Raw genomic sequence first — 26,286 nt, 5'->3', positions numbered from 1 at the left:
CATTTTGTTTATCCATTTTTCAGTTGATGGATATGGGGTTGTATGCCGGTTTGAAATGATGTATGTATCCTAGAAAAGTCATGTTCTAATCATAATCCCATTTTTTAAAGGCAGCCGTTTCTTCTAATCCCTATTCAGTATTAAATTCTTGAATCTGTAATTAGATCATCTCCCTGGAGATGTGATTTAATCAAGAGTGGTTGTTAAACTGGATTAGCTGGAGGCGTGTCTCCACCCATTTGGGTGGATCTTGATAAGTTTCTGGAGTCCTATAAAAGAGGAAACATTTTGGAGAATGGAGATTCAGAAAGAGCAGAGAATGCTGCAGCACCACAAAGCAGAGAGTCTACAAGCCAGCGACCTTTGGAGATGAAGAAGGAAAATGCGTCCCCGGGCACTTCGTGATTCAGGAAGCCAGGAGAGGAAACTAGTAGATGACGCTGTGTTCGCCATGTGCCCTTCCAGATGAGAGAGAAACTCTGACTACGTTCGCCATGTGCCCTTCCATTTGAGAGAGAAACCCTGAACTTCATTGGCCTTCTTGAACCAAGGTATCGTTCCCTGGATGCCTTTGATTGGACATTTCTATAGACTTGTTTTAATAGGGACATTTTCTCAGCCTTAGAATTGTAATCTGGCAACTCATTAAATTCCCCCTTTTAAAAGCCACTCCGTTTCTGGTATATTGCATTCTGACAGCTAGCACACTAGAACAGGTTGTTTCCATCTTCCGGCAACTGTAAATAATGCCACCAGAAACACTGGTGTGCAAATGTCTGTTCACATCTGTGCTTTTAATTCTTCTTGGTATATACCTACTAGTGGGATTGCTGGATCACTTGGCAGTTCTATACTTAGCTTCCTGAGGAACTGCCAAACTGTCTTCCACAGCAACTGTATCAGTCTACATTCCCACCAACAGTGAGTTTTCCAATTTCTCCACTCCAAAACCTGGAGTTTTCTGTTTTTGTTTTGTTTTGTTTTTAATAAAGCTCATTTTAGCAGGTGTTCAATGACATCTCAGTGTGGTTTTGATTTGTATTTCCCTAAAAGCTAGTAATGTTGAGCATCTTTTCATGTGCTTTTTAGCCATGTGTATATCCTCTTAGGAAAAATATCCACTCATATCTTTTGCCCATTTTAAGTGCAATTTTACTGAGATATATTCATATCGTATAAGCATCCAAAGTGTACAACTAGTGGTTCACACTATCATCATATAGCTGTGCATTCATCACCACAATTTTTGAACATTTTCATTATTACAAAAAAAGAATAAAAATAAAAAAGAACACCCCAAATATCCCATGCCCCTTATCACTCCTATATTTATTCACTTTTTGTCCTTATTTTTCACTCTTCTGTCTACACACTGAGTAAAGGGAGTGTCAGTCATAAGATTTTCACAATCACATGGTCATACTGTAACAGCTATACAGTTATACAATCATCATCAAGAATCAAGACTACTGGATTATAGTTCAACAGTTTCAGGCATTTCCTTCTAGCATTCTAATTCACTAAAAACTAGAAGGGGATTATCTATACAACAAATAAGAACAACCTCCAGAATGACCTCTCAACTGTATTTGAAATCTCTGTCACTGAAACCTTATTTTGTTCCATTTCTCTTCCCCCTGTTGATCAAGAAGGTTTTATCAATCCCATAAAGCCAGGGCCAGGCTCAACTCTGGGAGTCATACCCCATGTTGCTAGGGAGAGTTACATCCCTGGGAGTCATGCCCCACATAAGGGGGAGGGCAGTGAGTTTACCTATAAAGTTGCTTAGAGAGAGAGTGCCCTTTTTTAATAGGGTGTTTGTCTTTTTATCATTGAGTTGTGGATCTCTTTGTATATCCTGGATATTAAATCCTTAACAGATATGTGGTTTCCAAATATTTCCTCCCACTGAGTAGGCTTTCTTTTCACTTCTTGACAAAGTTCTTTAAAGCCCCAAAGTATTCAATTTTGAGAAAGTCTCATTTATCTATTTTTTTCCTTCATTGCTTGTGCTTTGGGTGTAAAATCTAAGAAACCACCTTCTACCACAACATTTTTGAGATGCTTCCCTACATTTTTTATAAGAGTTAATGGTTCTGGCTTTTATATTTAGGCCTTTGATCTATTTTGAGATAATTTTCATATAAGGTGTGAGGCAGGGGTCCTCTTTCATTCTTCTGCATATAGATTCTCCGAGCACTATTTGTTGAAGACACTGTTCCATCTCAGTAGGGTAGCCTTGGCAGGACTGTTAAAAAATCAAATGACCCTAGATGTTATGGTCTACTTCTGAACACTCAATTAGATTCCATTGGTCAATATGCCTATCCTTAAGCCAATTCCATGTTGTTTTAACCACTATAGTTTCATAATATGCTTTGAAGTCAGGAAGTGAAAGTCCTCCAACTTCATTTTTCTTTTTCAAGATGCTTTTGGCTATTTGGGATCCATTACCCTTCAAAATAAATTTGGTAATCAGCTTTTCCATTTCTGCAAAATAAGCTGTTAAAATTTTGAATGTGAGTGCATTGAAATGTAAATTAATTTTGGGTGGAACTGATATCATAACAGCATTTAGCCTTCTGATCCATGAATGTGAGTGTTCTTCCATTTATTTAGGCCTCCTCTGATTTCTTTTAGCGATGCTTTGTAGTTTTCTGAATACAGGTCCTTTCATCCTTGCTTAAGCTTATTCCAAGGTAACTGAGTCTTTAGTTGCTACTACAAATGGAATTGTTTTCCTGATTTCCTCCTCAGATTGATCATTACTAGTGTATAGAAACATAACTGATTTTTGCATGTTAATCTTATATTCCACCACTTTGCTGAACTCGTTAATTAGGTCTAATAGGCTTTGTTGTAGCTTTCTTGGACTTTTTAGGTATAGGATCATATCGTGCAAAAAGTGAAAGTTTTACTTTTTCTTTTCTGATTTGGATGCCTTATATTTCTTTTTCTCGTCTAACTACTCCAGCTAGAATGTAGAGCACAATGTTGAGTAACAGTGGTGACAGGGGCATTCTTGCCTTGTTCCCAGTCTCAACAGGGAAGATTTCAGTCTCTCACCATTGAGTATGATGTTAGCTGTGGGTTTTTCATATATGCCTTTTATCACCCTGAGGAGGTTTCCTTTGATTCCTATCTTTTGAAATGTTTTTATCATGAAAGGATGCTGAATTTTGTCAAATGCCTTTCTGTATCAATTGGGATTATTATGTGTTTTTCCCTTTTAATTTGTTAATGTGGTGTATTACATTAGTTGATTTTCTGGTGTTGAATGACCCTTGCATAGCTAGAATAAAACTCACTCATTTGGTCATGGTGTATACTTTTTAATATGCTGTTGGACTCAATTTGTAAGGTTTTTTTTTTTTTTTTTTTTTTTTGGTGCATGGTCTGGGAATCAAACCCGGGTCTCCCACATGAAAGGTGGGCATTCTATTTTTTTTTTTTTTTTAAGATTTCTCCATCTGTATTCATTAGAAAGACTAGTCTGATTTTTTTTTCTTATAGTATCTTTATCCAGCTTTGGTATTAGAGTAGTGCTGGTTTCATAGAATGAGTTAGGTAGTGTTTCTTCTTCTTCAATATTTTGGAAGACTTTGAGCAAGACTGGTGGTAATTCTTCTTGGAATGCATGGTTAAACTCATTGAAAAGCCACTGGGTCCTGGGCTTTTCTTTGTTGGTAGGTTTTTTTTTTTGTTTGTTTTTGTTTTCATTTTTACATGGGCAGGCACAGGGAATCAAACTGGGGTCTCCAGTATGACAGGTGAAAACTCTGCTTGCTGAGCCACCGTGGCCCACCCTGTTGGTAGGTTTTTGATGACTGCTTTGATCTTTTTACTTGTGATTGGTTTGTTGAAGTCTTCTATTTCTTCTGAAGTCAGTGTAGGTTGTTCATGTGTCTATAGGAAGTTGTCCATTTCACCTGAAGTTGTCCATTTCACCTAAGTTGTTTAGCTTATTGCCATTCAGTTGTTCATAGCATTCTTTTACGATCTTTTTTATTTATTTGGGGCCTGTGATAATGCCCCCTGCCTCTTGTTTCTGTTTTTATTTATTTGCAGCTTCTCCATTTTTGTCTTTGTCAGTCTAGCTAAGGGTTTGTCAATTTTGTTGATCTTCTCAAAGAACCAACTTTCGATTTCATTGATTGTCTTTTTTTAATTCTCTATTTAATTAATTTCTTTTTAAAAAACATTTTTATTGCCAAATCTTCACACACATACATTCTATACATGGTGTATAATCAATGACTCACAATATCATCACATAGTTGTGTATTCATCACCATGATAATTTTTTAGAACATTTGCATCAATCCAAAAAAAAAAAGAAAAAACTCATACATACCCTTACCTCTTACCTCTCCCTCTCATTGACCACTAGCATTTCCATCTATCCAAGTTATTTTATGCTTTTCCTCCACCATTATTTATTTATTTTTTAACCCATATTTTTTTACTCATCTGTCTATACCCTGGATAAAAGGAGCATCAGGCACAAGGTTTTCACAATCACACAGTCACATTGTAAAAGCTCTACTTTATAAATCGTCTCCAAGAATCAAGGCTACTGGAACACAGCTCAACAGTTTCAAGTACTTCCCTCCAGCCACTCCAATACACCCTAAACTAAAATGGGATATCTATATAATGCATAAGAATAACCTCCAGGATAACCTCTCTACTCTGTTTGAAATCTCTCAGCCATTGAAACTTTATTTTGTCTCATTTCTCTCTTCCTCCTTTTGGTCAAGAAAGCGATCTCAATCCCTTGAGGCCAGGTCCCAGTTCACCCTAGGAGTTTTGCCCCATGTTGCCAGGGAGATTTATACTCCTGGGAGTCATGTCCCATGTAGGGGGGAAGGCAATGAGTTTACCTGCTGAGTTGGCTTAGAGAGAGGCCACATCTCAGCAACAAAAGAGATTCTCTGGGGGTGACTCCTAAACCTAATTTTAAGTAGGCTTAGCCTACCCTTTGCAGGAATAAGTTTCAGAGGGGTGGATCCCAAGATAGACGGCTTGGCCTATTGATTTGGTAGTCCCCACTGCTTGTGAGAATATTAGAAATTCTCCAAATGCAGACGTTGAATATTTCCTCCTTTCTCCCCATTCCCCCAAGGGGGACTTTGCAAATACTTCTTTATTCACTGCCCAAATTACTCTGGGATATATCAGGGCATCACACTAACCTAGACAAACTTCAAAATCTCATGCTCTATTCAAGATTCCATGTACTTACAGTGTTCAACTAAACTGACCATACAAGTTAAATTAGGAAATGCACTACCCAAAACATAAATTTTGCACCACATAAACTTTTCTCCCTTTGGTCTCACACAGAAGTTAAAGTTTTAAAATATGGATGATATCATTCTTTATCCTGTATTCTGATTTTCCTTAGTCCTATCCAGATCAGCTTCATTTGTATCTCTATTAGAAATCTGATCACTTTTTCAACTTTTTAAACTGTGTGGGATAGTGCTGACTTTCATCATTTCAGAGCTCTAACTCTGAGTCTCAGGTGTCACATTAATACCCAAAGTTTCTGAGAATGACCAGGTTATGAACAAACAGCTCAGTATTTCAGAATTTAGAACTAACAGTTACAACTCCTGAATGAATGTGACTGCTCTAAGAGCTTACATTCTAGGACCCTTTACAATAGGCCCCAACCTAATAACCCATGTTCTCAACTTCAATTTACCGAGTTTTTATAATATAGTTAGTCTACATGATTGAGGCATGATAATATTTGTCTTTTTGCTCCTGACAGTCCATTCAACATACAGCTCTTTAGATTCATTCATCTAGTTGCATGTCTTACAACTTCATTCCTTCCTTGCAGCCTCTCAGTAGTCCATTGGCTACATACACCATAGTTCCCCCTTCCATTCCTCAGTCACTGTACCCTTAGACCAGCTCCATCCATTGTGGTTCTCCAACACTGCCATCACAAACACCAGTGTGCAAATGTCCATTCATGTCCCCACACTTAGTTCCTCCAGGTATACACTGTGCAATGGGGTTTCAGGATCATATGGCAACCATTTCTAGCCTCCTGTGGAACACTGCTCTCCAATGGGCTGTACCTCTCAGTTTCCCTACCAACAGTGAATAGGTACATCTTTTTCTCTGCATTTTCTCTAGCACTTGTTTGTCTCTGCTCATTTTTAAACAGTTTTATTCATACATCATTTCATTAATTTCTGCTCTAGTCTTTGTTATTTTTTTTTCCTTTTGCTTGCTTTGGGATTAGTTTGCTGTTCTTTCTCCAGTTGTTCAGTTAGGTTGTTGATTTTGGCTCTTTCCTCTTTCTTAATGTAGACACATAGGGCTATAAATTTACCTCTCAACACTGCCTTCACTAAATCCCACAAATCTTGATATACTGTGTTTTTGTTTTCATTCATCTAGAAATATTTACGGATTTCTCTTGCTATTTCTTCTTTGACCCACTAGTTGTTTAAGAGCGTGTTGTTTAACTTCCAAACATTCATATATTTCTCAGTTCTCAGTTTGTTACTGATTTCCAGCTTCATTCCATTATGATCTAAGAAAGTATTTTGTATAATTTCAATCTTTTAAAATGTATTAAGACCTATTTTGCGCCCCAACTCATGGGCCATCCTTGAAAATATTTCATGAGCACATGAGAAGAATAGTTCCCTTGCTCTTTTGAGATGCAGTGTTCTATATAAGTCTAAGTCTAGTTAACTTATCATATTATTTAAATTCTATTTCATTATTGATCCTCCTCTTTTTAGTTGTTCTATCTATTGGAGAGAATGGCGTATTAAAGTCTCCCATTATCATGGCAGAGTCATATATTACTTTTCTTCAGTTTTGCCAGTGTTTGCCTTATGTACTTTGGGACACCTTGATTAGGAGCACTGATATTTATGACCGTTATTTCTTATTATTGAATTACCCCTTTTATTACTATATGGTATCCTTCTTCATCTCTTCTAACATTTTTGCATTTAAAGTCTATTTGGTCTGATATTAGTAGAGCTACCTGAGCTTTCTTTTGGTTACTACTTGCAAGGAATATCTTTTCCCATCCTTTCACTTTCAACCTATTTGCATCTTTGGGTCTAAGATGAGTCTCTTTTAAACAGCATATGGAGGAATCATATTTTCTAATCCAGTCTACCAATTTGTAGATCTTTTGATTTCAAAGTTTAATCCATTAACACTCAAAGTTATTAGTTGAAACGTAGTTCTTGATTCAACCATCTTATTCTTTGGTTTTTGTCACATCTTATTTCTCTGTGTGTGTGTGTGTGTCTCTCTCTCTCTCTCCCTCTCTATCCTTTAAATTACCCTTTTTAATATTCTTCAATTCTGCACCCTCCTCCAGACCTCTCTTCTCCTATCTTTTCTTCTGGCAGGACTACCTTTAGTAGTTCTCATAGGGCTGGTTTCTTAACGAATTCTCAGCATCTGTTTATCTGTATATATTTTAAACTCTCCCTGATTTTTGAAGGCAGCATTGCTGGATAGAGAATTATTGGCTGGCAAATTTTCTCTTTCAGTATCTTAAATATATCATACCACTGCCTTCTCACCTCCATGATGTCTGATGAGAAATCAGCACTTAGTCTTATCTGGCTTCCCTTGAATATGGTGAGTCACTTTTCTCTTGCTGCTTTCAGAATTCTGTCCTTCTCTTTGGCATTTGACTGTCTGATTACTATGTGTTTTGGAGTAGGTGTATTCAGATTTATTCTATTTGCAGTATGCTGGGCTTCTTGAATTTGTCTGTTTTTTCTATAAGGGTTGGGAAGTTTTCAGCCATTATTTCTTCAAATATTCTTCCTGCCCTTTTACCTTCTCTTCTCCTTCTGGGACATCCAGGATGCATATATTTGTGCACTTTGTGTTGCCAATCATTTCCCTGAGACGCTGCTCAAATTTTTCCATTAGTTGTTTTGTCTGTTCAAATTCTGTTGTTCTGTCTTCTAGCTCACTGATTCTTTCTCCTGCCTCTTCAAGTCTGCTGTTGTGTGTCTCCAGTATACCTTTAGGTTCATCTACAGCATCTTGTATCTGTAGATATTTTATCAATAATATCTGTTATTTTTCTACGTATTCTTTCAAATTCTTCTTTATGATCTTATAGTGTCTTCTTAATATCTCTTTATACACATTTTCCTTCATTTCTTTGAATTGATTCAGGAGATTTGTTTGCACATCTTTGATTAATTGTTCCAGATTCTGTATCTCCTCTGAGTTTTTTTTATCTGTCCCTTCAACTGGGCCATTTCTTCTTGACTTTTAGTATGCCTTGTGATTTGTCACTGATATCTTGTCATCTGATTAGCTTGATGGGTATTCTAAAGGTCAGTTTCTCTCTCTTGCTAGGATTTAGTTGTTGCCTCAATTTCTATTAGGGTACTGCTTTAATGGTTGGATCGTCTTATATCTCAGCCAAAACAGGGCTGGGTACCCATATAGAGTGTGTAGACCAGTTCCAATAGGTCTGAAATAGGGTACGGAGAGGTTCTGAAGAGCCCTGAAGTTCCTCTGAACTTTTCAGCTTCCCCAGTAGAAGGCACTGTTTGGTGGCTTAATCACTCTCAGAAGCTGTTTACCTCTTGGAGACCTGGCAGCATCTGACTGGGTGCGGCTGAAAATATGGGCTTCCAAAATCTGACTCAATGTGGGTCTGTGTTCCCACTTTACTTGTGGTGGAGGATTCTCACAGCTGACCCAGTCTGCAACCACCCCCCAGGCAAGGATTAGACCAAGTGATGCTGTTTTCCTCAAGAGTGGGGGATGGGCACCAGGGCCCATGGCTGGAAATATAGTCTCTGTCCATATTTTCTCACTCTTTTTTATCCTTTTAGTTACCCCTACTGATAATCTTCATTTCTACACTCTCCTCCAAGCCTCTCTCCTGTCCTTTCCTGTCACCCTGCAGGACTCCCTTTAGTATTTCTTGTAGGGCAGGTCTCTCAATGAATTCTCAGCTTCAGCTTATCTGTGAATAATTTAACACTTCCCCTCCTTTCTGAAGGACAGTTTTGCCAAATAAAGTATTCTTGGGTGGAAGTTATTCTTTTTCAGTATCTTGAATATTTAATACCACTGCCTTCACACTTACATAAATTCTGATGAGAAATCAGTGCTCAGTCTTATCAGGCATCCCTTGTATGTAATGAATCACTTCTCTCTTGCTGATCTCAGAATTCTCTCTTTATCCTTGGCGTTTGTCATTTTGATTAGTATGTGTCTTGGAGTAGGTCTATTCGGATATTCAGTTTAGAGCATGTTGTGCTTCTTGGACATGGATGTCATCAATGCCTTTCATAAGAGTTGGGAATTTCTTGGCCATTATTTCCTCAAATATTCTTTCTGCCCCTTTCCCCTTCTCTTTTCCTTCTGGGACACGCATGGTGTGAATGATCATGTGTTTTGTGTTGTTAATCATTTCCCTGAGACCCTGCTCAAAATTTCCCATTCTTTTCTCCATCTGTTCTTTTGTCTATTCAAATTTGGATGCTCTGTCTTCTACTTTGTTGATTTTTTTCCTTCTGCTACTCAAATCTAATGTTGTCTGTTTCTAGTGTATTTTTCATTTGAGCTACTGTGTTTTTCATTTCCATATGATGTTTGTTTCTTTGCATGCTTTCAAGTTCATCTTTATGCTCACCCAATGTCTTCCTAATATCCTTTATTTCTTTAACCATCTCCTTGAATTGGTTTAGAAGATATGTTTGAACTTCTGTTTCTCCTCCAGATTTTGTTTCTCTTCTGACATTTTTATTTGCTCCTTTGACTGGACCATATCTTTCTGTGTTTTGACATGGCTTGTTATTTTTTTGCTGCTTTCTGAACATTGAATTATCCTGGTGAGTTTATTCTGAATGTCAGATTCTCTCCCTTGTTGAAGCATTTGTTGTTGATTGGGTTTGTGATAATGCTCTTCTTTGAAAGTTGGTTTGTTAGCTTTACCCAATGAGTATGGGCCAGGGACTCACAAAGGGAGTGCACACCATTTCTACAAGGCCCAAGGGAGAAGGTCAGGTAAAGACTTCAAAAAACCTTTAATTCTACTCTCCAACAGTGCACTCCTGGCTTGCCCGGCATATGGCTCTTCATCAAAAAACCTTTTAGACTCTGTTCTGGTTTGCTAGCTGCCGGAATGCAATACACCAGAGATGGATTGGCTTTTAATAAGAGGATTTATTTTATTGGTTCTTCAGAGGAAAGGCAGCTAACTTTCCACTGAGGTTCTTTCTTATGTGGAAGGCACAGGATGGTCTCTGCTGGTCTTCTCTCCAGGCCCCTGGGTTCCAACAACTTTCCCTGGGGTGACTTCTTTCTGCATCTCCAAAGGCCTGGGCTGAGCTGCAAGTGCTGAGATGAGGAATGACAAGCTGCTTAGCAGTGCTACGTTGCAATCTCTCATTTAAGCACCAGACAATTAAGTCAGACATCACTCATTGCAGCAGACACGCCTCCTAGCTGACTGCAGATGTAACTGGCAACAGATGAGGTTCACGTACTGTTGGCTTATGTCCGTAGCAACAAGACTAGGTATGCTCACCTGGCCAAGTTGACAACTGAATCTAACTAACACAGACATCTTCCCAAGATGTGCTTCCTTGCCTGCCAGCAGATACTGCTCTTTGGCAATCTATTCCTCTCAGCCCTCAGAAGTCAGGCTATTTTTAGATGTCAGCTCCAGACAATAGTGTATCCACCCCAGGCAGGGCAGGTTGAAACTGTCAGTCCCAGCTGTCCAAAATCACCAGCCAAAAGCAGTGCTAGACCGTGTCACACCCTGTTCTTCGGTGAGCGGACCTTCACTGCCCTTTAAGTCTGGAACTGCCCACCCACCAAGGACTGGACACCTTAAAGCTTTCTGCCCTAAAAGTGGGAATGGTAGCCAAGAGTTGGGCTGACAGGAGTTACTCACAATTATTCACCGCAGTTTTTCCATCTCTTAATCTTTCAGTTTCCTGGGTCTTGCACAGCACTCCCTCTGATCTCCAGAGCTCCAGAACCATTGCTCCAGTTTCTACCTGTTCCCTAGTTGTTTTTCTGGAAGAGAGGTGAGCCCATCCTTCCCATTAGCCATCTTGGAGTCCCTCTACCAACTGATTTTTGACAAGGGTGCCAAATGCATGCACTGGGGAAAGAATAGTCTCTTCAACAAATGGTGGTGACAAATTGGATATTCACATACTAGAGAAGGAAGATAGATCTCTACCTCACTTTATATACAAAAATGAACTCAAAATGGATCAGTAACCTAAATATAAGAGCTAACACATAAAACTGTTAAAAGGAAACAGTGTGTAAATCTTCATGACCTAGGATTCAGCAATGGATTCAGAAAAAAAAAACCCTGATAAACTGAACTTCATCAAATAAAAACAACTGTGCACCAAAGGACAATATTAAGAAAGTGAAAAAACAATCTAAAGAATGAGAGAAAATACTTGCAAATCATATATCTTATAAGGGTTTAATATCAAGAATATGTAAAGAACTCTTACACATCACACACAAAAAGGCAAAAAACAGTTAAAAATTGAACAAAGGCTTTGATCTTGAGGCTTGCTCTTGTGAAGCTTATTTATGTAGTGGAGAAGCTAAGCCTATCTATAGTTATGCCTAAGAGTTACTTCCAGAGGACCTCTTTTGGTGCTCAGATGTGGCCTCTCTCCTCTAAGCCCAAATCAGCAAGTAAAATCATTACCCTCCCTGATATGTGGGACATAAAATCAGGGGTGAAAGTTTCCTTGGCAATGTGGGATATGATGCCCTGGCACCATGGGATAGACAATGCTTTCCTGACCAGAAAGGGGGAAAGAATTGTAACAAAACAAGGTATCAGTGGCCGAGAGAGTTCAAATAGAGTCAAGAGGCTATTCTGGAGGCTACTCTTATGCAAGCATCATCTAGATATTGCTATTTATCCCAACCAAAACCATTTCTGCCAACCCTAAAGAACACCTAGGGCTCTATCTGAAATTCTATAAAGGTTCCATGCACTATGAATACTTTCCAGAAACTTACCAACACCAGATGGGTTCCTAGGCCAGATAACACCTGAAACCCAGAGAGGCCAGCCTCTCCAGAACATCAACAAGTTCCATCCCCCTATCCCATATTATTGACAGCACTTTCCAACATGAAAAATTTAGAATGAGCATAGCCCAAATACCCCTAAAGATTGAGAGAAAGATCAAAGGAGAAGGTGGAGTTATAACAGAGAAGATGGGATTTAACAATTATGACTGCGGAATCATTATATTGATATTTATTTTAGTCTCCAGTGTCTTAGAGCAGCTAGAAGAAAAAAAACTAAAATTGTGGAACTGTAATCCATGCCAAATTCTGAAATCTGTCCTATAATTCATTGTTGAGGTGCGCTTTTTTGTATGTATGTTATTTTTCACAATAAAAAATATATTTTAAGATTAAAAACAACTGGGCAAAGAACTTGAAGAGACATTTCACCAAAGAAGATACACAATGGTCAACAAAACACATGAAAAGATGGTCAACAGCATTATCCATGAGGGAAATACAAATCAAAACCGCAATGTGATACTGCTTCACACCCACTAGATGGTCATAACAAAAATAAACGGGGACTCAATCAATATGGGAGCATGAGAAGATTCAGAGCTCTTCCCCTCCCCCAAAGAAGCTTTGAACAACCAGCAAGAATTTACAGAATCATCTTTCTCAAAGCTACAAAAAATTAATTAAATTAATGCAGTTAACAGGATGGATGATGAGTCAAGAAAAAGGCAACTTAAAAGTATAGGATCTCAAAGGTCCTGACTTTTCTGCCCCTATTGCCTCACCAGTCTGGCATGGAGCCAGCCCATGCTCCCAGAGCAGGTGCCTGGTCCTGGTTCTAGAGACAGCAGAATAATCATAGTACACATACTAGGCACACATATGTCTGGCCCAATCGCTGGTTGCCACCTGAGGGACTGAACCAGGACACTCATGACAGTCTAAGCATTCCAGAAATTTTCCTGCACGTACACAGCAGCTCGAAGAGTTCTCCTATAGATGCTGTGAGAGAGTAGTCAAATCATGGCTGCCAGGGGCAAGAGATTCCTGGCAGTAAGACATATGGTGCAGTGCCTGGGACCATGATGAAACTGTAGGAAGAGGAGGCATTTGCATTCATGTAAGTGAGGGAAATCATGTGCATGTCTAAGACAACATGTATGCACAGAAAGGATCAGGGAGGCCTCTAGCTTTGACCTGGAGCTATTCCCTAAATGCATTGTATGGGTGAGCCCTGAGGAAGAGCACTCTCACAGGTCAATCTGAAAAGACTGGGAACCGCGTTTTCTCTTTTTCCTTATTCTCCTTTGTTTTATTTTGTTTTTGATAGCTGACAGCATATAAGGAAAGTAATGTCATAATGCTACTTGGATGCAAGCTTAAGGAAGAGATGACTCAGTCTGAATTCCAGCAGTAGCCCACTAAAATACAAAAAATGTCCATGTTTCAACAAAACATTACAGAACACCCCAAAAAACAGGAAGCAATAGCCAAGCAAAGGAGAAGATTAAAATATTAGAAACCATCAATGAGGAGGAAAGACCAGGGACATAACAAAGATTTTTAAAAAATGGTTATAAATATAGGTAGAATTCTTGCCTGCCATACAGGAGACCTGGGTTCGATTCCCAGCCCCTGCATTTCCCAAACAAACAAACAAAAATTCAACAAATGGTGCTGCAATAAGGGGATACTCACATGGAAAAAGAATGAAATGTGGTCCCTGCCATACAGTAAACAAAAAAAAGTGTTAAAAAAATGGTTATAAATATGCTTGGAAAGCGAAAGGAAAACATGAACAAAAAACTAAAGAAAATCAAGAAACAATAGATGAACAAAAGAGACTATCAATATAGAGATGGAAATTACAAAAAGAAACCAACAGAGCTGAAGACCACTTTAACAAATAAAAAATTCCCTGGAGGGGTTCAACAGAAGATAGGAATTGGTATAAGAAAGAATCAGGGAACTGGAAGATAAGAAAATTGAAATCATCCACTCTGAGGAACAGAGAGAGGAAAGAAAGAAGAAAAATGAACAGAGCCTAAGGAACATGTGGTACACCATCAAGTGCCCTGTGTTAGTTAGATTCATTTGTCAACTTGGCCAGGTGAGCATACCTAGTTCTGTTGCCACGGACACAAGCCAATTGTTTGTGAACCTCATCTGTTGCTAATTACATCTGCAGTCAGCTAGGAGGCATGTCTGCTGCAATGAGTGATGTTTGACTTGATTGGCTGGTGCTTAAATGAGAGAACACAATGTAGCACAGCCTAAGCAGCTCGGCATTCCTCATCTCAGCACTTGCAGCTCAGCCCAGGCCTTTGGAGATGCAGAAAGAAGTCACCCCAGGGAAAGTTGTTGGAACCCAGGGGCCTGGATAGAAGACCAGCAGAGACCATCCTGTGCCTTCCACATAAGAAAGAACCTCAGTGGAAAGTTAGCTGCCTTTCCTCTGAAGAACTAACAAAATAAATCCCCTTTTATTAAAAGCGAATCCATCTCTGGTGTGTTGCATTCCGGCAGCTAGCAAACTAGAACATGCCCCAATACACACATCATGGGAGTCTCACAATGAGAATAAAGAGGAAATGGGACATGGAGAATACTCAAAAAATAATGTCTGAAAATACCCCACATTTAATGAAAGATGATGAATATACACATCCAAGACATTCACTGACTCCAATCAGGACAAATCCAAATAGACTCATACTTCAACATGCTAGAGTCAAGCTTATGACTGCTAAACATAAAGGGAAAATTGGAAAGCTGCAAAAGAAGCAACATGTCACAAATAAAGGAGCTTAAAAGGATTAAGTGCTGATTTCTCATTGGAAACCATGGAAGCAAGAAGGCAGAGGGATGACATATTCAAAGTGCTGAAAGCAAAAAATTGCCAACCAAGAACACTATATGCAGCAAAACTGTGCTTCAAAAAAAAGAGACAGATTAAGACAGTCCCAAATAAACAAGACCTGAGGATGTTCATAACACTAGATTGGCTCTAAAGGAGATGCTGAAAAGGGTTCTGCAGGTAAAAAGGAAAGGACAATAGAGAACAGATTAAAGTTGCATGAAGAAATAAAGATCTCCAGTGAGGGTAACAACATGGGTAAATACAAATGCCAGTATGATTGCATTTTTTATTTATAGCTCCACTTTTTACTTCCTACAGGATCTGGAAGGCAAATGCATAAAATGTAATGATAAACCAGTGGATTTGGACACAAATTCTAAAATGTAATTTGTGACAAAACCTACATAAAGACAGGAGACAGAGAGCTACAGATCATGGTTTGTGTATACTATTGAAGTTAAGATGGTATCAAAGCAAACAAAATTGCTATAGATTTAGGATGCTAAATTTAAGCCCCAGGGGATTGTGGGAAAATGGCTGAGTAGAAAACTCCAGGAATCAGTCATTTACATCAAAACAGCTATTGAACTGGCAGGAACTATCTGAAACAACTATTCCTGAATCAATTATTGCATTAGACTTCAGAGTCTAGTGGAACACAGTAGAGTATCCAAGAAAAAGCAAGACGAAGAGGGTGGTAAATTGCAGTAAAAACAATGAACTTCATCCTTCCTGTAATGGCTACCATCCCATGCCCCAAACTCCATACTGTGAATGGTATGCTTGGGAGTGGGTGAGAAGGGAAACTTTATATTGTATATATCTACCCAAGAGACTATTACTGTTACATACGAATCCTATTTCTGGACAGGATCACTTATTATTTTCCATTTTTAAATAGCCAATCTAGGATCAAATTAGGGAAGAGAAAAGGCTCAAAGGACATTATTGAAAATATTGATACTCTGTCATCTTTGTATTAATGTTAAACTTCTTGAGCTTGACAACTGTACTTAAGTTGGTGTGCCAGTCTGAAACTGCTGTGTACCACAGAAAAGGTATGTTCTTTAATCCTAATTCAATATTGCTGGGTGGGATCTTTTTAATTAAGTGGTTTCCATGAAGATATAACCCACCCAATTGTGGGTGGGACCTGCTGATTAGATGGATTTCATGGAAATGCATCTCCACCCATTCAAGGTGGGTTGCTTACTAGAGTCCCTTAAGTGGGAACCATTTTGGAAAAAGCTTCAAAGCCCACACAGACATTTGGAGATACAGAAAGAATGTATACGACTTACACTCAAGAGTTCAGAAAATGGACGGATGAATGGATGAATGGACAGATGGATGGATGTGTAGACAGATGAAAGAAGGATATGGCTAAAGGTCAATCTAGGCACCTGGGACGGCGGTGGCAGTGGATAGGAATATGCTGGAGTTCTCTGTATGGGGTTTGTATTAGTTTTGTGTCTGTCCTGAAAGTTTGAAAATACTTCAGCATAAAAAATTAAAAGTAAAATATAGAAAAAATAAATGGAAAATACCAAGTGTTGGCAATAATATAGAAATCAGAACCCTCATACACTGCTAGTGGAAATGTAAAATGGTTCAGCCACTATAGAAAAATTTGTAGTTCCTCAATAAACTAAACATAGAATTACCACATGACCTAGCAATTCCACTCCTAGGTATACAACCCCAAGAATTGAAAACAGACATTCAAATAAAATGCTCACAACAATACTCTTTACATAAGCCAAAATATAGAATATAGAGACAATGGCTCATGATTCAGCCATAAAAAGGAATGAAGATCTGATACATGCTATAACATGGATGAACCTCAAAAACGTTATGCTAAGTGAAAGAAGCCAGACACAAAATATCATATATTGTATGATTCACAACTCTTTTCCTCAGTGGCTGAACCATTTTATATTCCCATTAGCAATGTACAGGGTTCCAATTTCTCCTCATCCACATTGACACTTGTTATTTTCCATTTTTAAAACAGCCAACCTAGAGCGTGTGAAGCATTACATCATTGTGGGTGTTTAAGAAATATTCTTTTTTATTATTGTTACTGTGGTGAAATGCACACAACATAGAATTTACTATTAAATGTGGGGGGGGTTTTTTGTATGCTGAATGGTGGGGATCACATTTCATTCTTTTTCCATGTGATACCCCGTTATTGCAACACCATTTGTTGAATTTTTGTTTATTTGCTTATTTTTTGTTTGTTTGGGAAGGGCATGGGCCATGAATCAAACTCGGATCTCCTGCATGGCAGGCAAGAATTCTACCATTCAACTACCCTTGCACCTCCCCATTGTAATAATTTTAAAGTATACAACTGAGTGGCCATGAGAATATTCACAGTTGTACAACCATCACCACCATCTAGGGCTGGAACTTTTTTCATCACCCTAAACAGAAACCCCATATCCATTCATTAATCATTTCCCAATCCTCCGTGCCCACAATGAATCTGCTTTCTGTCTCTAAGGATTTACCTATTTTAGATGTTTCATACAAATGGAATCATAAAGTTTGTGGCCTTTTGAGTCTGGCCTCTTTCACTTAGCATGATGTTTCTAATGATCATCCATTCTGCAGGATGTATCAGTACTTCATATCTTTTTTGTTAAGTATAATATATTTCAATGCAATTAATATTTGGAAGCAACTTTTAAAAACTATTGAAGTGGAATTCACAAAACATAACATTAATCATTTTAAAGAATACATTTTGGTCATAATTAGTACATTCAAAATGTTTTTAAAATTTTATTTATTTTTTAAAAACATTTTTTATTGTTAAATATAACATATATACAAAAAAAAGAAAGAAAAAGCAATGATTTTCAAAATACATTTCAACAAGTAGCTACAGAACAGATTTCAGAGTTTGTTAGGGGTTACCATTTCACAACTTCAGATTTTTCCTTCTAGCTGCTCCAAAACACTGGAGGCTAGAAGAAATATATTTTTTCTTTTTTGTGAAAAATAACATATATACAAAAAAGCAATAAATTTCAAAGCACATTGCAACAATTAGTTGTAGAACAGATTTCAGAGTTTGGTATGGGTTACAATTCCACAATTTTAGTTTTTACTTCTAGCTGCTCTAAGATGCTGGAGACTAAAATAAATATCAACATAATGATTCAGCAATCACACTGGCTTGATAAACCCTACCTTCTCTATATAACTCCATTACCTTTGATCTTTCTCTGACTCTTTAGGGGTATTTCGGCTATGCTTATTCTAACAGCAGTACATATATTTTATGGCTGAATAATATTCCTTTTTTTTCATGTGCATCATTTAATTTATCCATTCATTTGCTGATGGACATTTGGGTTGTTTTCACCTTTTGGCTATTTTTCATAGACCTGCTATGAGCATTCACATACTAGTTTTTGTTTGAATGTCTGTTTTAAATTTTATAAATATTTGCTGAGCTAAATTAAACTGCTCAACTTTATTATAATAATCCCCGTTAAATATGAGACCAGTGGAAACTATGGCAATATAACTTTGATCAAGGGAATAACTATATCAACTATGGTGAATTACCTAACCTCTCTGAGCTTTGTTTCCTCATTTGTACTATGGGGATGATGATAATACTCATAATAATATTAATTAATATGAAATAATCATTTCATAGCATGAAATGATGGTAATGATAAAAGCAGCATCTAGTAGTTATTGTGCGCTTACATTTGCCCAGCATCCTGCTATTTGCAGAGTATGAATTATCTCACTTATTCTTTTCACTAACTCATAAAATAGGTATCATTGTTATCCAACAATTAGAAACTTTTCCAAAGCTACATATGTAGCTGATGGGTAGGCTGGGATTTGAAACAGAACCTGTAGTCTAGCAAGCACAGAACTTGAAATATAATAAAGGCTCAATAAATGGAATCTATTATAATTACTTTTTAACTACTAAATCAAGGGAGGTTAAGGTTAAAAGCTAAGTAAACAATGTTAGAGGCATTTTCTATTTGCAAAAACGTAAAAGGACACAAAAATGTACTCAAAATAGAGGAGTAGTTAAGTAAAGAGAAATCTTCTGACTAGGAAAGAGAGAGTAAAACACATATAATTTTCAGTGCTAAAGGAAAAAAAAAAAGACATATTATATAATTAACCACTCCACTCCAGAGAGACAGAAAAAGCAGGAACAGGAAGGAACAGAGGTGTCCAATAGGCTGGGTTTTGGCAGTTACCATTTTATTCCCAGGGGTTTATAATTCTGAAAATCTTTCTCTGAATATGTACTTATAAATGCGCTGTTAATCATTTTAGTTACTTCTCATGCTTGGCTGCTTTCAGTTTAAGTTTTTTAAAAGAATGACTTAATTATATTCTTAATTATACCTACAAGAAATCTGGCTATCAGATCATAAAGAAATACATGAAGTACTGTAATTCATCTGGTTATAGCAGGATCTCAAAAAAAAAAAAAACAACTTTGAGTTCTGACTTTTCAACATCCACCTTATATAAAAACAGAAATGCCAGAAAATAAAAAAAGTATTTGCAAAGTCCCCTTGAGGGACTGGGGAAAAATGTGGAAACATTAAACTTCCCCACCTGGGGAATTCCTGATATTCTCTCAAGCATTAGGGACTCCCAATTTAAAACACCAAGCCCTCGATTTTGAGGTTTGCTCTTATGAAACTTATTTCTGCAATGATAAAGCTAAGCCTATTTATAATTATGCCTAAGAGTTACCCCCAGAGAACCTCTTTTGTTGCTCAGATGTGGCCTATCTCTCTAAGCCAACTCTGCAAATAAACTCACTAACACCCCCCACCCCCCATGTGGACATAACTTCCAGGGGCATAAATCTTTCTGGTAATGTGGGACATGACTCCCAGGGATGAGCCTTGCCCTGGAATCATGAGATTGAGAAAAGCTTCTTGACCGAAAGGGGAAAGAGAAATGAAACAAAATAAAATTTCAGTGGCTAACAGATTTCAAATAGAGTCAAGAGGTCATTCTGGAGGTTACTCATATGCAAGCTTCAGCAACATATTGCAAATTGCCACAGTATGCTAGGCTCCAACCAACAGTATTCCTGAAAACCCTAAAGAATACCCTGGGCTTTATATAAAACTGCATAAAAGTTTTTCTTAGTAAGTTGATTTTTTCAGAAACTTAAGACCTCCAGATTGATCCTATGCCAGATAGGTCCTGAAACTCAGAGGTGCCAGTCTCTCAAAGAACTTCAACCAGTTTCATTCTTCTACCCCATAAGGTCAATACCCAACCCCAACATGAAAACGTTAAAATATCCCTGAAGATTGAGAAAATGATTAAATAAGAGGGGAAAGGTATAACTGAAAAATTAGGATTTAACAAATGATTATGACTTCTGACTCATTGTATATAGACTTCTGACTCATTTCTGTTTAGTGACTAATGTATTAGAATAGCTAGAAAGAAATACCTGAAATTGAACTGTAATCCAGTAACCTTGACCTTTGATAATGATCGTATAATTATATAGCTTTTATCGCATGACCATGTGATTGTAAAAACCTTGTGACTGATACTTCCTTTATCCAGTGTATGGGTAGATGAGTAATAAAATAAAGAAAAAAATAATAATGGTGGGGAATAAGGTATAGAATGTTTTGGGTTTTCTTTTTTCTTTTTATTTCTTTTTTTGGAGTAATGAAAATGTTCTAAAATTGATTGTGGTAATGAAAAGCACAATTATATGTTACGTGAATATATCTCAATAACATTGCATTTAAAAAATTAAATGCCAAACATACCAAAAAAATGTGCTGAAAGATGACAGATTGGGGTACAAAGGAGAAGGGGCCTAAGACTAAGTTTCAGGGACATAGTCTACACTTGAATGTTTATTGGCAGAGGGATGGAAGGAGAGGGGCAGGGAAAGGTGAAAAAGCAGAAGGGAGGGAGATACAGGAAGGAGAAAGCAGATTCCAAACAGATGACCACACAGCAATCCTGAGATGGGAAGGGGAAGCTAAATAGCTTAGTTGGAATATGGATTTTGAGAAAGAAAGGTAATACAGGCTAAGAGAGGTGTGGTCAATCACTTACCTCAACCCATTGTGGAACAACTCCTTGTACTCAACATTTATTATTCTGATTTTTTCTTCTTTAAGGTGGTCAATGGAATAAAGCCGGCCCACTTGCTGAAAACCAGGGGCTTTGTCCCTGACATAGTTCCTATCAAAACCTGGCAACCAATAAATCTATAAGGAAAAACAGGAAGTCCTTAAGTGGATAATTAACTTCCTAGGGACAAACTGTCCCATGCAGAATAAATGAGTCCCATTTCAGCACTGCTAACGGTTTGTAGGGAGCTGAGAAAGATTTTGGCCTTTGCTGGAAAGGTCAGCCTGGCATATCATTTTCTTATGAGCTCTTATGATGGGGCTTTCACCAGGGTTTTTCGGGAACTAAGTTTTCTCAGGCCCTCTTCATCCACCATTTAATATCATGGGTCAGGGCCCACTGTGTACAGAAAGCCTTACAATAGCCGAACGTGGATGAGGAATGGGCAGATGTGCATGAAAGGTGGAAATCATAAACGTCTCTGGCTGATGATGCTAAAATATCATTTTTGAGAAGGGTCATTTCTTGTCCAAAGGGAATTTTATTATAACTCATCAATGCAAATACATCCATTTGCAAAAATCTGTTTCACTCATAGCACTCTCCCATATTCTGATAATTAAAGATCTGGAACAATTCTGTGAATTGGCTGCCCAAATGTAAAGTTGCTTCTGAAAAACATGATAGACAAATCTGTGTTTAAACCTGAATGAGCTGCCTTTCCTAAGCATCCACTAAAGCCAAGTCCTCCAAGTCTTAATGTAACCCAGGTCCTTCCTAATAGACCTGTGTTGGTGATGATGGAGGTTACATCACATGGTCATTAGACACAATCCTCCTAGACAGGGTGTTGATATTTCATTTGTTTCAGAATATCAAATGGCCTCAACATTTTGCCTCACTGAGATAAATTCATTTAGGTCACTCTCAGATTGCCACATATTAACTGTATAAGCAATACTCTACTTCCAGCAGAAACAAAATTATTTAATGATCCCAGGGAGGATCTACAACATTGATCAAGTCCAACTACTGTGCTCCTGGGATGTGCTATCAACCTCCCAACCTCTACCGTAAACACTTAGATATACATAACATACCAGATGTTGCTCAATTTTAGAGTCAAGGATCACGCTTACTACTTTGCGGACATACGTGCTTCTGAGAGGATGTTTTGGTGGAGGGCGATGAAGATCAAATATCACAAGTTTTTTTTCCTTCTTTGCAAGTTCCAATAAATTACTCAGTTTTGGAATTGTCTGATTTCTTGCTTTATTTTTATCGGCCTCTGATAGGTATCTCATTTGGAAATACGGTCTACGCTAAAAATAAACAAGTTATCAGAGAATACATGGACTCCCATCAAAAGCATTTATTTCCTCATGTCCTAGTTCTCCTACTATGTAGTCCCACACCCAGCTCTACCTCCAGTTTGCTCCATTACAATTCAACCCACCAGGCGCTCTCTAAAACACTGGTCCTGAAATCAGAGTTGCCAAGGAGAGAAATGAAGTGTAATCTCCACAGGTTTTTTTAATGTTTAGAATCATTGCTTCTACATCCCAGAACCTGCTGTATTTGTACAGGTTCTTGTCCTGACCTGCCCTTTCAGCTTTTCTCACATAATTCAGGGTAATAGACCTCTTTTCAGTTGAATTGCCTTCCTATATTTGCTCTCACTGTTCTAGTTTTGTGTAATGAAAAGAACACAGACGTCGGCTGCAGACTGAACTGGATTTATTCCCAGCTCTACCACTCATTTTTCTTCCCTGCCATACTCACTTGTTAAAATACTAACCCCAAAGCTGCAAAGCCTAGTGCAAATACTATTTTCCTCATGAAGCTTTCCTTAAATATTCCTGAACTAAAGGGACACTAATGCCTTCAAATCTTATTGCCCATTTTTATGTCTGAATAATGATTGTTCCTTATTCTGCCTTCTAAAATTACTAGTAATTCTTAGATAGACCAAGGTTCAAATCCTTGCCCAATATTCTTCCTCTTGTGTAACCTAGGTAAAATTATTTAAATTTTCAAAATCATAATTGCCCAAAATATAAATGGAAGAGGGAAGGGGTGATCTATGTATTTTCTCAGAATTATTTTGAAGATTAAATATAATAAAATATTGATGGGGTCTGGCAACACGTCTGGGACAGAAAAAGTGCATAATTCTCATTGGTTCCCTTACTTTCCACTGCGTCTCCTGGACTGTAGCTCTCTCATGTCAGGAACTGTGTCTTATTTTCTCTACAGTGCACAGCATTTTATCTTAAACATAGCAGTCACACGCACTAAATTTAATGACATTAATGAATTTAACTAAATTAATGACTTTTTATTATCATTTTCCAGTTTTAGATCATTTGTGGCCAAAGGCAGTGAGTGATAAAAGACCATCTCTCAGAAGTGTGCAGTAGGTGCATCACATTTTTTTAAGACTCAATCTTTTTTTTCTGTTCACAGCTCTTTTTTTTTTTTTTTTTGCTATTTTAATAGCATTTATATTAAACAGCATAAAAGGAACATTTATAATAACAATGCTTTTAATGTGAAAAATGGAGAAAAAATGAGTACAGTCCAATAACATGCAATTTTCTGGAATGGAGGTTTCCTGGTAATAGATACATAATTTGGGCTCTCATTTATTTTTTAAAGAAAATCACTTCATCTACTCAAACCAAAACACAGAATAATTCTGGCCACAGATTAAGAAGAGATTGTGCTTTCTTTTACAGGGAATGTTTAAATAACAAATTTCATTTGGAAGTCACTGGTCTTCCAAGAAACTGTCCTAGGTTTGTTTACTTGCTCTTAGTATAGTATTAATGGATTAATTACATTATTTAATGTTAAGACAGCAAACCAAATAAGGTGTTATGAGGAACAGACTTAAATTATCACAGCAAACACCAGAACAAAGCCTAGTCTGGCTTAAAGGGTTATATGGGGGTAAACAAATTTTTTAAAAAGGAGAAAGTAAAAGTGGATTTATTTTAAATGCCTAAAGGCAAGAAAGTGCTGTAACACAAGAAGTGATAGAAGACACACAGGCATGTGAGAAGCTGTTGAAATTAACAGAAAAAAAAAACTATAAAAAAAGAGCCCTAGAAAAATGACAACTAATTTTTGAATCATAAAAATGGATAAAACAGGATGACACTATCAGATAAAAGGAAGGAATGGTGAAAATGAACGCTTGCCTTACAAAGAGAAAAGACAACTGCCTCATATAAATTTATTGGAAATATATTTGGGCCTAGCAATAATGTAATTTAAATGATATGAGAAGATTCAGACTTTTTAAAATCATTGAGTAGTTAACTGGGTATGAACACTGTGTGCACTCCTTGTGGGTGCTTTGAAGGTGACAGTGACTTGCTGATCCTGCTTTGGGAATCTCCCTGAGGCAGTTATCTTGCTTTTCAGAATGGAGGTTTGTCTCTTATGATGTCTTTACATTTAAAGTCTATTTGTCTGATATTAGTACAACTACTTCTGCTTTCTTTTGGTTACAGCTTGCATGGAACATCTTTTTCCATCCTTTCACTTTCAATCTATTTGCATCCTTGTGTCTAAAATGAGTCTCTTGTAAGCAGGATATAGCTGGATTATATTTCTTAATCCATTCTGCCAATCTGCATCTTTTAAGTGGTAAGTTTAGTCCATTAACACTCAAAATTATTACCGTAAAAGCATTTCTTGAATCCACCATCTTATTCTTTGATTTGTCAGATCTAAATTTTTTTCCCCCGCTTTCTCTTTTTATCCTTTAAGTTACCTTTACTGGTACTCTTCAATTCTGTGCCCTCCTCCAGACCTCCCTCTCTTGTCTTTTTTTTTCCAGCTGGCAGATTTCCTTTAGTATTTCTTGTAGGGTCAGTCTCTTGTTGACAAATTCTTTCAGCATTTGTTTGTGAAAAATTTAATCTCTCCCTCAGTGTTGAAGGACAATTCTTGGCTGGAAATCTCTCTCTTTCAGGACCTTAAATATATCATACCACTGTCTTCTCACCTCCATAGTGCCAGCTAAGTAGTCTGAATTCAGTCTTATGTGGTTTTCCTTGTGTGTAGCACATTGTTTTTCTCTTGCTACTTTCAGGATTTTCTGCTTCTCTTCAACATTTGACAGAATGATTAGTATGTGTCTTGGGGTAGACCTATTTGGATTTAGTCTATTCGGAGTTCATTGGGCTTCTTTGATTTGTGTATTTATGTCTTTAAGAAATGTTAAGAAGTTTTCCACCATTATATCCTCCATTAATCTTCCTAGCCCTTTACTCTTCTCTTCTCCTTCTGGGACACCAATGATTCTTACATTTGCATGTTTTGTTTTGTTCATCATTTCCCTGAGATCTAATTCAAAATTTTCCATCAATAAAGAGGACCAGACTTTGGATACATGGGATAAAGACGTTTTAAAAATGATCTGCAAAATGCTCAAGAAGCTAAAAGAAAACACAGAGAAAAACTTACTAAAGGATATGAAGAAAAAAATGCATGAACAATATAATATGGGAATCACTTTGAGATTCTCAACAGGAACCAAGCAGAAATGCTGTAGTTGAAGATCACAGTAAGTGAAATGAAAAATTTCCTAGAGAAATGAAAAATTTCAACAGCAGATTGGAGGTGGCAAAAGAATCAATGATCTCAACAAGACAATTGAATAGGCTGAGGACCAGAAAGGAAAAAGAATTTAAAAATGCAAACAAAGGCTAAGAGGCCTGTGGGACACCATCAAGCACACTAATATATGTATTAAGGGAGTTCCAGAGAAGAGAGAAAGAAGCAAATGGAATATTCAAAGAAATGATGGCAGAAAATGTTCCAAATTTAACAAATGTCGTGAAGATGCAATTCTAGAAGCCCAAAGAACTCCAAAAATGATAAATTCAAAGAGAAACATGCCCAAACACACAGTAATCAAACTGTCCAATACTAAAGACAAGGAGAGAGTTCTGAAAGCTGCAAGAGAAAAGCAATGAGTTAGGTACAAGGGAATCCCAATTAGATTAAGTGCCAATTTCTTAACGGAAACCATGGAGGCAAGAATGGAGTGATACATTCAAAATATTTAAAGTGCCGATGATAGAAAACAATTCCCAACCAAGAATTTTATATCTGGTAAAACTTTCTTTTAAAATTGCAAGAGAGACTAAGACATTCCCAGATAAACAAAAGCTGAGGGAGTCTGTCCTACAAGCAATGCTAAAGGAAGTTCTTCAGACTGAAAGGAAAGGACACTAGACAGCAGATCA

At 37.4% G+C, this 26,286-nt stretch overlaps 1 protein-coding gene across 8 annotated transcripts in view; it reads right to left on the bottom strand.

Annotated features, from left to right (window-relative positions):
- GDPD4 (glycerophosphodiester phosphodiesterase domain containing 4) overlaps nucleotides 1-26,286 on the bottom strand; it is a 220,157-nt gene that overhangs the window by 83,561 nt on the left and 110,310 nt on the right. For all 8 annotated transcript variants that reach the window (XM_077113504.1, XM_077113505.1, XM_077113510.1 and 5 more), the window contains 2 exons: nucleotides 22,126-22,347; nucleotides 21,008-21,162 (listed from right to left, as the gene is read on the bottom strand). In XM_077113504.1, the coding sequence (XP_076969619.1) occupies nucleotides 21,008-21,162; nucleotides 22,126-22,347 (377 nt within the window). The remainder of the gene's footprint in view (nucleotides 1-21,007; nucleotides 21,163-22,125; nucleotides 22,348-26,286) is intronic.

The sequence above is a fragment of the Tamandua tetradactyla genome, chromosome 8 (assembly GCF_023851605.1).
Source record: "Tamandua tetradactyla isolate mTamTet1 chromosome 8, mTamTet1.pri, whole genome shotgun sequence".
NCBI lineage: Eukaryota > Metazoa > Chordata > Mammalia > Pilosa > Myrmecophagidae > Tamandua > Tamandua tetradactyla.
The sequence above is the reverse complement of the archived record's forward strand: the minus strand, read 5'-3'. Positions and strand labels throughout refer to the sequence as shown.